This window comes from Amphiura filiformis, chromosome 2 (genome assembly GCF_039555335.1).
Source record: "Amphiura filiformis chromosome 2, Afil_fr2py, whole genome shotgun sequence".
Taxonomy (NCBI): domain Eukaryota; kingdom Metazoa; phylum Echinodermata; class Ophiuroidea; order Amphilepidida; family Amphiuridae; genus Amphiura; species Amphiura filiformis.
In genome coordinates this window covers 55056263-55068717 of record NC_092629.1, presented here as the reverse complement: position 1 = coordinate 55068717, position 12455 = coordinate 55056263, and the positions used below count along the sequence as shown (strand labels likewise).

The following is a 12455-nucleotide window of genomic DNA, read 5'->3' as shown; positions in this document are numbered from 1 at the left end:
GGATCCCTAGGTGAGGTCACAAGAAAAATTCAAATTCCATTTCGTTTATGAATGGCGGGCAATCAAAGTTTGGCGACCTCGACCAAAATTGTGAATTTAAGGGTCCAAATGACAAAGTGCTCTCTTTGAGGGCACTTTCTTCTTAATTGAATCAGTTGTGATCCTCTTTTTGAATGTGGTCACTCACTGGCTGTGTCTGAAATACCTAATGCCAAAAAAGATAGATTTGAATTTCGTTGGGATTTCAGAGGGGGTCAAAATCAGCACTTCGTACTGTTCAATCAAATTATCTTGATTTTGAAGGACCTATGATAATGTCACAGTGCACTTACAGGTCCTAATTATGTTCAGAATGGATTAACCATATGCCAATGTCTATGAGCAATTCAAAAAAAGAGAAATTTCTAGACCCCTACAGAATTTGAGGCCACCCCTAAAGTGGTTCAGCCACAAATGGCACCTAAAGTCGGCAAATTTTGACCCTAATAACTTTAGGTGTACACCAGATATGAATTTCTAGTCTTTTTGCATCTGAAAGAATGTAGTTTAATGTTACTAGGAACATAAGATTTGTTTTGTATTTTTTGTGTTTTAGTATTAAGTTGACGCTTTCAAAAATAGTCATTTTTGCCTAACATACCATGCATACAGGATACGGTACAAAATGCCAATTTTAGTATGATATTTTTTATATTTTTGATCACTTTATAGCCATTTGTATTATTTATCCTGATATTTCAAGTTGCTCTTGAGTCAAGTAATAAGAAAAAGCTACTTTTTAATCCTCTGTATGGATTTTTAAGGGGGTCAAAAATGCACTTCCTGGCAACGATGCACATGCAAAGTACAGGTTATGGGGGTCAAATTTTCAGAATGCTCCCAATTATGTCAAGTAATATATCAAATTACTCGTATGGTCATGAGGATTCAAAAAATGTATAGTTTGTTATGTGTCAGACCTTTCAGGAGGGCGCTATGACGAAAAATGTTCATAGGTCAACGACCTTTTTGAAAGTATCAAAACACAAAAATACAAAACAAATCTTATGTTCCTAGTAACATTAGACTACATTCTTTCAGATGCAAAAGACTAGAAATTCATATCTGGTGTACACCTAAAGTTATTAAGTGTCAAACTTTGCCGATTGTACGCGCCATTTGGCGCTGAACCACTTTAGCGGGGCCTACCATTCTGTAGTGGGTCTAGAAATGTCTCTTTTTTGAATTGCTCATAGACATTGGCACATGGTTAATCCATTCTGAACATAATTAGGACCTGTAAGTGCACTGTGACATTATCATAGGTCCTTCAAAATCAAAGATAATTTGATTGAACAGTATGGAGTGCTGATTTTGATCCCCTCTGAAATCCCAACGAAATTCCGAAATCTATCTTTTTTGGCATTAGGCATTTCAGACACAGCCAGTGAGTGACCACATTCAAAAAGAGGATCACAACTGATTCAATTAAGAAGAAAGTGCCCATCAAAGAGAGCACTTTGTCATTTGGACCCCTTAAATTCACAATTTTGGTCGAGGTCGCCAAACTTTGATTGCCCGCCATTCGCAAACGAAATGGAATTTGATTTTTTTTCTTGTGACCTCACCTAGGGATCCATGAAAGGTACCCCTGAGCCAAAGGAGAGCAAAATCCAAGAGGGTGGGTGTACACTCAATCTGTTTCGACATGGACTGACCCGTTTGCGAGTTATGCATGATTATGTCTATTACACTGCTCCATAGACAATGCGTTGTAATTTCGTTCTGGTGCACCTGAACGAAATTCAAATTTCACGATATCTTTGCAAAACAATTAATCTGCAAGAAATATTTTGTACATAAACATTATGTAGCCAGAGGTTTCCAGTGATATAAAAATCTCATACTTTTTTTTTTTATTTTGGGGGGATGAGGCTGTGGATCACGAAATGCCCCTTTAAATGAATTATCCTTCACTTTTAAGCAATTTATAAACAATTTAAATATGTTTACACTTGCACTGGGATCACTGAATGAGCCTTTAAGATGACAGAGGGACAGGTCTTTTAGATCAATTCCACAATCATTCATACCTATCACCTGTTTTATTCGCCAGCTAAGTGTTACGTGTAATCCGATTATCACCATGTCAACTGGATCACGCTTTTGAGTTCTACACCACGATCGAAATGATCGCAACATAAAGTCTATGGAATGTACTATCAATTCCAAAAGGTGCGTGATCCAGTTACCATGGAGTTACGTTACCACTTCGCTGGCGAATTGTATTATCATGTGAATTGGCCCATGGTACCTTATAGAGGACAGAATTTTATTTAAATGATGACGACTCATGAGTGACATCATATTGCATACCCTTTATACCCATTTGTTTCCATACATTGATTAGACTTCTTCGCTTACAACTACAGTTTCTGTCAAAAAAGAACGTACTTGTTTACATTTTGAGAGCGTGCATAGCGTAAACACGGTAGTGGGGTTCTGATTGGCCGATTCAATCGTCTGACAATCATAACAAAAGACGCGGTAAACTGATTGGCCGATTACACGTCAAGACGTCGGTCGGCGCAAAGTTCCGCGTATGTCGCTCTTTAACAGGTCGTTCGCGTCAATCTGAACTGTCGTTCTTCTCTGAAACAGAGTGTATGCTTTAATTTGTACCAGTAGTTGTTGCTAGAATCACACCAATTGTCCACAAAGATACATGTGTTGATTACTAAAGCAAGCTCAAAATACAGAATTTGTCTTTATGTTTTGCAATTTATAAATCGGACATCTGAACAGGGCCATTATGCAATAGTGCGGTTTTGTTAAGCAATGAGCCGGAATTATTTTTTAAACTTAGAAACTTCCTATTGGTATCTCTGAGCATTCAAGATTTGATCAGGACCCGTCATTATGCCCACATATTTAAAGATAGCCAAGGTCTCAATTCAGCACTGAAAGTCTGTTTTTAACCACTTGTACTTTCATTGGCTACCAGTATAGTCAATATTTTCGCGAGAAGATATTTTCGCGATTTTGAAGATTTTGTCAATTGCGCGAGAATTAAATTTCGCGGTTTTGATATTGATACAATAGAAACCTAATGCAAAAGGTTATTTTCGCGATTTTATGTCCACTCGCGAAAATAAAAACCTCGCGAAAATTTCTACTTTTACAGTAATGTATTACCTACAGACAGAAATTTGAGCTATTCCAGTTGAAATCCATACAACCCCTATGGAAGATATGGCGGTAATTTGCCACTTAGCATGGCAGATTAATGTCTTCCACAGGGGGAGTATAGATTTCAACTGGAATAGATCAATCTAGGTTGTGACAACAGAAAAGACAATGAATGTATTTATTTCAAAGAAATATTTGAAGAATTGTTTATTACTTTTTTATCATTTAATACATGATTTACACTATCAAAGTTAACACCATTGTAAATAAGGCAATAAAAACAACAACAAACCTGTTCTATGGGGCAGTGTGGGTGGACAGACTTTCTAAGTAGAGTCCATCAGTCAGATTTTGTTCCTAGAAAATCACCAAAAAATGAAATAAATCTTTACATTTTTTTCTAGCATCAAATCCCCCCCCAAAAAAATTTGAAATGGCCAGCGCAAAATCTGCGTCAGCCGGGCTCGTAGAGCAGTTGTTGTTTTCGTCACCTAATTAATTGTTAATTAACATGGTATAACCAGATACCTTATTCATTTTTGTAAAAAAAGAATGAATGTTGGGTTGTGAAGACAAATACAATAATAATAAAACTGAAAGAAAACAATTATGTCAACTTAATTGGTATTAATTGTCCGCCGTGAAATGTTGTTGGGGGGGGGGGGGAGTCGCCACACCTCCCCAGCATTTAAGAATGCCGGTACACCTGAGTGGAGAGGAGTAATCGAGATAAAGTGCCTTAATCAAGGGTACAACACGATGACATGGCCGGGGCTCAAACCCGCAACTTCCGATTATGAGTCGGAGCCCGTTCCGCTCAGCCACCGTGTCACTTTGAATAATAGCTATTTGGATGTGGCGACTTTTGAAGTATAGAAGTAGTTGTTTCACTTTTATAAATCTCATTTTTGACACAATCAAACTTGTAGAAATTTCATTTCAATGAACACAGCTGCCAACAGTGTGACGAATGTCAGCATACACTGTTTGATGTACACCCGCCTGTGCGCAACATGGAAGTGAATCCAATCATACCAACTCGCTCATGATTAGTTAGCATTTTCATTTTTGTATCCAATGTTATGTGTTTGTGTTCTATTTTGAAATGCGCGACATACGATCATGGTCAGATCTAGTACAGCTGTTGGAAGTTGTGTTCATATTATTGCTATATCAAATCTCATTTTCATAGTCAGAAAACAAAACACAATTTGGAAGCTGCAAATGTGCTCTGTTCACTGAGGTAATTTCATCACAATTGACCCATGTTACAGTCTACTTGGACAAGCATTGCTTTATCAGGAGTATAAAGACTGAAAACTGAAGAACATTGAAATGGAAGCAATGCATTGTGGGATATGTAAGACATATCTTCACAAACCAATGTTTGATCCTTAATAGTATGCAAGTCCTTCAGGATCCTTGGTAAAACACAAGTCCCAACAAATGTGTCCACATGCTAGACACGGATCCACAAAATGGGTGATATGGGCTATTCCAGTTGAAATGATCTATACATCCGCTATGGAACACATGACCTTATCTCCCACACAGGGGGTGTACATTTTAAATGGAGTCATCCATGCGAGTAACCCCAATTGAAATTCACACTCCCTGTGTGGGAGAAGCTCATCATGTCTTCCATAGGGTGTGTATGGATTTCAACTGAAATAGCCTGTTTGGTGTCTGTAAGGGAAGGAATCAAAAGATTGATGACGTCATGTAAACAAGACTTTTTTCGTGGGGGAGGTCAAAAAGTGTTATTGTATCTTAGATAAAAAAAACATCTAAAATATGGATGTTAAAAATTATAAAATGTTCAACATTTCAAGATTATGTTTTAGAAAGAAAGGGCCAGCTTTTTCAACATTTTGTTTACAGAACATCATTGATCTTATGGTCTGTTCCCTAATCATTCATAAAGGTCCCTCAATAACTGTGCTGCTGCATGTAGAGTCGTATGGTACTGTCTGCTCCACTGGTAAATATTCCTCCCTATAACCATTCATACAGGTTGACAATATTATAATGAATCAAATTCTGAACTCGCCAACAATTTCTAGTATAACGTTGCGACTTGTTCACCGCGTCTTCATCAGACTGCGCAGAGACTTGACTGATGGTTTGGTCATGTGATGGTAATCGGCGAGGAAGTAGTTTCACAGTGGGGTCCCAGGCGTGTGATAACAGGAAACGGAGACCCCCCTTATTGAGTGCTGTCTGCTCGTCTCTTTCCCGGATGGCTTCTTTCACTCCCCTCTTACACCACCACTTGACCAAACCATCAGTCAAGTCTCTGCTCAGTCTGATGAAGACCCGGTGAACGGGTTGCAACGTTACTAGAAATTGTTGGTGAGTCCAGAATTTGATTCATTATAATATTGTCTATTTTATACTACTGGATGACTCAAAACATTCATAATCTCATTCATAAAAGTCCTTCAATAACTGTGCTGCTACGTGTAGAGACGTATGGTACTGTCTGCCCCACTGGTAAATATCCATGGTTGTGATGGATGAAACTCGCATGCCAATACACCCAGACTTGTTGTTATACTGTGACCACGCAGGATTTTGACTGGTACTATCAATGGGTTCTGAAGCAAGTCACTGAAAAGAATCAAAACAATAGATTTTAAAGTAAGTGTTTCCAGTCCACTATGGGTTTCAACTATAAACACAATATATTCTGCAACACTGACTATTTGGTGAAGGAAAAAAAACCTGTTCGCTGGATGCACTTTTGGTGTTGGTGGCTCACCAGTAGTTCTCTTTAGCAAATGACTCCAAATATCACCAAAATACGTAAATAAATTGTGATTCTTTCCCCCTCGCTTTCGCTCACAAACAAACAAATCACCTGGTTTGTTTCTGCTGCGCTGCAAATAAAGGGTAACAATTCACTGCTCACTCACTAAATCGTCACCGAAACTGTTTCCACTGCAGCGAACGTCACCTTATTCACCACTATTAACCACCTCAAAAGGTGGTTGACAGTGAGGTTACCTTCACCTGATCTGTTTCTACTGTGGCTGTTACCGCATATAGGCATGTAGCCAGCATTGTCAGTCCGGGGTGGCAAACGTCAGTTTCATCCCTATTTTTACTCTCCCCCTCTTCCCTTTCCCTTTTCCCTTCCCTTTCTCCCTCTCCTCCCCTTTTTCTTTGCTTTCTCCCTCTTCTTCCCCTTCTTTCTCCCTTTTCTTCTCGTCTCCATTTTTCCGTTTCTTCGTCCCCATTTTAGGTGTCCGAGGGGGCAGTATGCCAACCCGCCGGCTACGCTACTGACCGCATATTCCTTGCATCACCACAAATTCACGGTCAACCATTTGCTCACTAGAAACATGTAATTATTAATCTGTAAACATCTTGAGTGGAACTTACTTGTAGACTTGTCCATGGCAGATAACAACCACGCCATCATCAGCAGCTGATGCAAAGAGAGGATAGCGTTTGTGATAACACACATGGCGTATAGCTTGTCTGTGATGTCTTAACGTCTTGTAGGGTTTGGTAGAAAGATCCATGTCAAACCAACTCAATCTGCAGTCATAGCTGCCAACTAGGACATTATCACCTGAAACAAGACAAGACAATGCTTTATCCGGTTTCGGGAAAATGCTTTAATTATTATTCATTCATTTATTATTCTAATAATATTATCATTAAAACAAATTTTAAATAATTAATTTATGAAATAACCATGTTTTTTTAATTATTTTTATTCTAGTAAACCACTTTAAATCATATTTTGTACATGCAAAAAACAATTTTCTTGATAGGTCAGAGGGAAAAGTGTCCCAAAACTGCAAAAACTGTCCCACAGTGCATTGCAAATTTTAATGCCAATTTGGCTTATTGATACCGTTGGCATTTGAGGTTGCCTGACAGTTGGGCTAACCAATTAATTCATCAATTAACCAATCAAGCAAAGAAGCAAGTATTACATTTTTCTTTAAATCAACCAATCAACTTTCCTCGTGGATGGATTGAGATACTGGGCACCCATTTAGCATTGGTGAGTAGCTTCTTTAAATCAACCAATCAAAATATCAATCAATCAATTAATCAATCAATCAACTTACCTCCCGGATGGACTGAGATACTGGACACCCATTTAGCATTGGTGAGTAGCTTCTTTAAATCAACCAATCAAAATATCAATCAATCAATTAATCAATCAATCAACTTACCTCCCGGATGGACTGAGATACTGGACACCCATTTAGCATTGGTGAGTAACTTCTTTAAATCAATCAATCAATCAATCAACTTACCTCCCGGATGGACTGAGATACTGGACACCCATTTAGCATTGGTGAGTAGCTTCTTTAAATCAACCAATCAAAATATCAATCAATCAATCAATCAATCAATCAACTTACCTCCCGGATGGACTGAGATACTGGACACCCATTTAGCATTGGTGAGTAGCTTCTTTAAATCAATCAATCAATCAATCAATCAATTAATCAATCAATCAATCAACTTACCTCCCGGATGGACTGAGATACTGGACACCCATTTAGCATTGGTGAGTAGCTTCTTTAAATCAATCAATCAATCAATCAACTTACCTCCCGGATGGACTGAGATACTGGACACCCATTTAGCATTGGTGAGTAGCTTCTTGGTCAGTTCTTGCTTCAGTAAGTTATACACTCGCACATACCGTTGTGTCTGCAATGGAATTGAACCACAACATAATAACATTACAGTAAGCCAAAAAATTAAGGTACCAGTTATGTTCACCCCTTGTATATCCTAAACAAAGACAGATATGTCATAATTGGAACCTGCAGCCAATAGCTGCATCTTTTAGCTCGAATTTAAGACCTCATTCGTTGACATTGTTCAAGAAATAAAGACACAGCGATCCCCAAACCCAAAGAAGATACCAATTTAAAAGTTGCAGTTTCCTTCATTGCATGCCCTATTGATTTGTACACAAAGCGTTCGTAAACAAGAGAACTAGCGCCGTGCTTCCATTGATTAGCACGTTAAAACTAGCATCGTGCTTTCACTGATTATAACACAAAAGTGCAACTTTTGATTTCGTTTCTTCATTAGGTTTTAGATCACCGTTTCTTTAATTCTCAACCAATTTCAACAAATAACGTCTTAAAGAGTACAGGTATTGAGTGCTTGTTTTAATTTTGACATATTTGTCTTTATTTGGGATATACAGGGGTGAACACAACTGGTACCTTAATTCTTTGGCTTACTGTATACAAAATGCACTGAGTGTATTGCGGGCTTAAGGGGGTACTACACCCCTTGATAAATTTGTTACTATGTAAATAAAAGGAAAGCAAGAAACAATAAAGTAAGAAACATAATAAAACAATAAAGTAAGAAAGTAAGAAACATAATAAAACAAAAGGGCATAAAATAACCGGAAAAAAAGTTACTGCAAGTATAGCAAAAGAAGTTCCATCACACATCAATTTCGCCCAAATTAATGACACTTAACAAAATCCATAACCCATAAGCCCACCGGTAAAGCCCATTTCCTAAAATAAAGTTGTTATTTTATAAAGTTATCATCGAGGAATGTTTTATATATTCATGCATGGTATATGCACTTTTCAATCTTTGAAGTAGCCAAACCTCCTCCGTGAACAGAGTGAAAAACGGATACATTTCTTTAAAGGGCATATCTTCAAAAGTTATGAGGCGATTGAAAGAATTGTTTCGGTTTATTAAAGCTAACAGGTAAAGGCTTCTTTACATACCAACATATACTTGATCAACTTTTCTGAAATAGGAGAAAAAGAGGGCGCAATGAGGGGCCTCTTTTTTGGGACACCTTGTATGATACCAAAATTGCAGTTTTGATGAAGAAAAACTGGGGATGAGACTGTCAATCAGGTCATACACCTTTGAATTGTAAAAAATTTAATTACATTTTTAATTAAAGTTCCTTTGCACTTCCTTGCCGATTCAGTGCAGGCACTTGGTAGATATGGAAGTGGCATCCTGATTGGCTAACTGAAACACGTCACGAAATATTGGTACCACATTCTTTGAACAAACACCGCGTCACCCAACCCTTTTCACACGATAAACAGTGCATAGGCCAGGGCGACAGGACCTTGCGGAGAATAACAAGATACAAATTGTATGCAATACATTGTATACTCACAGCCACAAAGAAGAATGGTCTAACTGGATGGAATGCCACACATTGCACCAAGCCTTTGCTCTTCTTGAATGGTGTCTGTGATCGTCTCTTTGACAACTGATGGATCATAACCGATGAGTGGCCGCCATCAGCGATGACAACGGCAAAATAGTCACCTCTACCGTGCCATGTTACTTGTTTTAAATCCTGCATTGAAAAAAAAACCCACAAAATTAGTAAAGTGATTGAAAACAAAAGCTATGAGATAATCCTGCAGGCCTAGAAATCTGTGGCAGTCCGGGTGAATCCATTTGGATTCTCGCAAGAGAATTTTGCGTGAATCTTTCATTCGTGCAAATCTGCCTTTGGCTCCTACACTGCACAATGATTGAAAAAAATATTGCCCTCATACAGTCTTGATTCAGTCATCCAAGATGGCGGCTTTGGCAAACAAAAGATTGGCACACAACCGATGCCTGTATTTGATGTTAAAATGCACGCTCAAATCAGTATTATTGCACAAATTATTAATGATTTAATTATACCATAATTCACCATTTTTGGGGTTCCATTGCTTAAAAAATGGAAGTCAAACCGGGAGTCAAACTTAGTACATAATATATTTGTGAGAGTCCGTACTCTTTGGTTCTACCTCATTCGGAGGTACACTATTTGAGGGCACGGTGGCTCAGTGGTTACGGCCTTGGACTCATAATCTGAGAGCATGCTCGACGTGTGTGGGTTCGATTCCCGTCCCACCACAGTGTTGCGCCCTTAGGCAAGGCGCTTTGCCTCGCTTGCCTCACCCCACCCAGGTGCAATGGGAAGCTGTTAGGGGTAGTCACAGTCGTTATACTGATGGACCCTGTGCCACCTGTAGGCTGCAAACGTGGTTCCGACATATTCTAATGACGGCGGATAAATGTAAAGGGCTTTGAGGCTTTTTACGGCATAAAGCGCTATAAATATCTACATTTTTTTTTTTTTTTTTTATTTGCCCTCCATCATGATCAACAGGCAAACATGGCAGAGTCGGTACTCTTTGGTTTTACCTCATTGACAAAATCTCATACCTTGAAATGTTTGATAGTCAGCCCAACACCCTGATCCTGCAGGTCTTCATCCGGAGGCAGCCATTCAACCAATGGGTTGCTTGGTTTATCCTCCTCTTCCTCCTCCTTCTTCTCCTCTTCCTCCAGTAGCTTCTCGGTACTGGATACCACTAATTTGTCCCCTAGTCCAGGGTTGATGATGAGCAAGGTGTTTCCTGTAAAAGACACAAGGATGAAAATGAACAATATAAAGAGCAAGCTTCAAAATAAGCAGGCACCCAGGAGCCATTTACCCAATGGTCATAACATTTTGGCTCCTGGTCCACACCAAAATCATATGAACCAGGCTCTACATTGTGTTAAAATAGAGCCTGGTAGTTAAAGCAGGTTTTGTATTTAATGTGTACAATTGAAATTTAAATAACTCTTAGCTTTTTAAAAATGGCTCCTGGTTCACTAGATAATCACAGGACCAGGAGCTGTTTTTTTCCAAATGTGTGGCTCCTGGTCCAGATCTGCTTATTTTGAGGCTTGATAAGGAGGATATATAGGGAGCAGTGTGGCACACTGGTTAAAGTCTTTGCCTTTGGCAGAGAGGTCCCGGGTTCAAATCCCTGCTGCAGGACAAATTAAAGCAAACATCCTGCTCTCCCATGGCTCATCTGGTAAAGGCGAAACAGATGAACCATGATAAAAGACCTTGTTGAACCAGTTGGTTCTGATCAGGGCAATAAGCCAGATTGTTGACTACACTTGCATGCCCTGTCCCGCTATTTACGCCCTTCACCAGGTCACTTGTGCCCGGCCAAAGTTTTGTCAGTAATAACCTTTGAGTTTGACCCTAGATTCCATGCCACCATTACTCACCTACAACAGCCACAGCTAGGCACACTGCTTGATTGGGACACCACGCTACAGAATGCACAGCGCCTGAGACTTTCACCGTCTTGAGACATCGGCCGGTGCTGATCTCCCAAAATCGGACTGTCATATCATCCGAACCTGAAATGTAAAACATGGGATTACTCAGATAAGATATCTTACACTTCCCACAATGCATTTCTCCCATTTCCTGTATTGATTTGCTATTTTGTGTAACATGGGTAGATAGTGACGAAATGTACCTCAATGAACAGAACCCATCCAGATCTTGCAAAATGTGTTTATTTCTTGACCCTCGACCCATGTTCAACCAGTTTATCTTCAAACTGAAATCAAAGTAAACATGTACAAAGTAAAGGGAGTGTCAGTTGATGGAATGCGGTGATGTATCATGTTGCAAAGGATTCTGGGAAGGGTACGATATCTTCTCTGCTTGCTAATTAGAAATACTAAACACGCACACATTCCTATGTGAAATTCCCCCCCCCCCCATTCCCCAACCGGGGATGCTGATTAGGACTCTGCTAATAGGGATATTACTTCCCGACATTCACCAGTGACAAATATAAATTATACACTATTTTCTTTGCTGGGAATGGCTATAAACCCAACAGATATGGGCGGATGTGCAAGGTCATGATGTCAATAGGTCAAAGGTCAATGAATTACCTGACACAAGCCACTGTCCTGATGGGTCCACACTGATGCTCCTCACATAACTCTTATGGCCTTGATATACTATAGCCTGTGTAGTTGGGAATGGTTGTAGATCCTTGGGTTTGGGCAGCTGAGGTAGGAGGTCTTCTGGTTGTACTCGAACCTGAAAATAATAATTACACATAGCTATGTCTATCAAAATGAACCAAAATTACACACATGGTTACTTCAGTACTCTATTCTAAACACATGTCAGTAGCCAAGGAGTTGCCCAACTGACATAACAGCAAATTGGACTGACATGGAACAGCTTCCTGGACCATGTCACAGCCCATTTGATGTGTGTAAAGCAATTATAACTGCAATGAGGATTTTCCTGTCTCATGATTGCCTCACAAAAATAACACTCATACCCCATAAAGAAAAGCACACAACACTATAAAAAGCGAACATGGGCACAAACGCCCCTGTGCGCCCCAACACTCTCTCACAAATACCTTCACTTGTTTTTGACTTTCTTCACATGCCTTAAACTCTCATGTTACCGAAATTTCCAGGCTGTGACATTTGAT

The 12455-nt window shown here is 39.3% G+C and overlaps 1 protein-coding gene across 1 annotated transcript in view; it reads right to left on the bottom strand.

Moving 5' to 3' along the window:
• Window positions 1-3347: 3347 nt before the first annotated feature.
• LOC140146408 (ribosome biogenesis protein bop1-B-like) overlaps window positions 3348-12455 on the bottom strand; it is a 28467-nt gene continuing 19359 nt past the window's right edge. Inside the window, exons 9-15 of the mRNA XM_072168248.1 lie at window positions 11896-12046; window positions 11212-11346; window positions 10366-10559; window positions 9314-9499; window positions 7746-7848; window positions 6553-6745; window positions 3348-5778 (exon numbers count right to left, since the gene is read on the bottom strand). Coding sequence (XP_072024349.1) covers window positions 5625-5778; window positions 6553-6745; window positions 7746-7848; window positions 9314-9499; window positions 10366-10559; window positions 11212-11346; window positions 11896-12046 — 1116 coding nt within the window. The 3' untranslated portion in view covers window positions 3348-5624. The remainder of the gene's footprint in view (window positions 5779-6552; window positions 6746-7745; window positions 7849-9313; window positions 9500-10365; window positions 10560-11211; window positions 11347-11895; window positions 12047-12455) is intronic.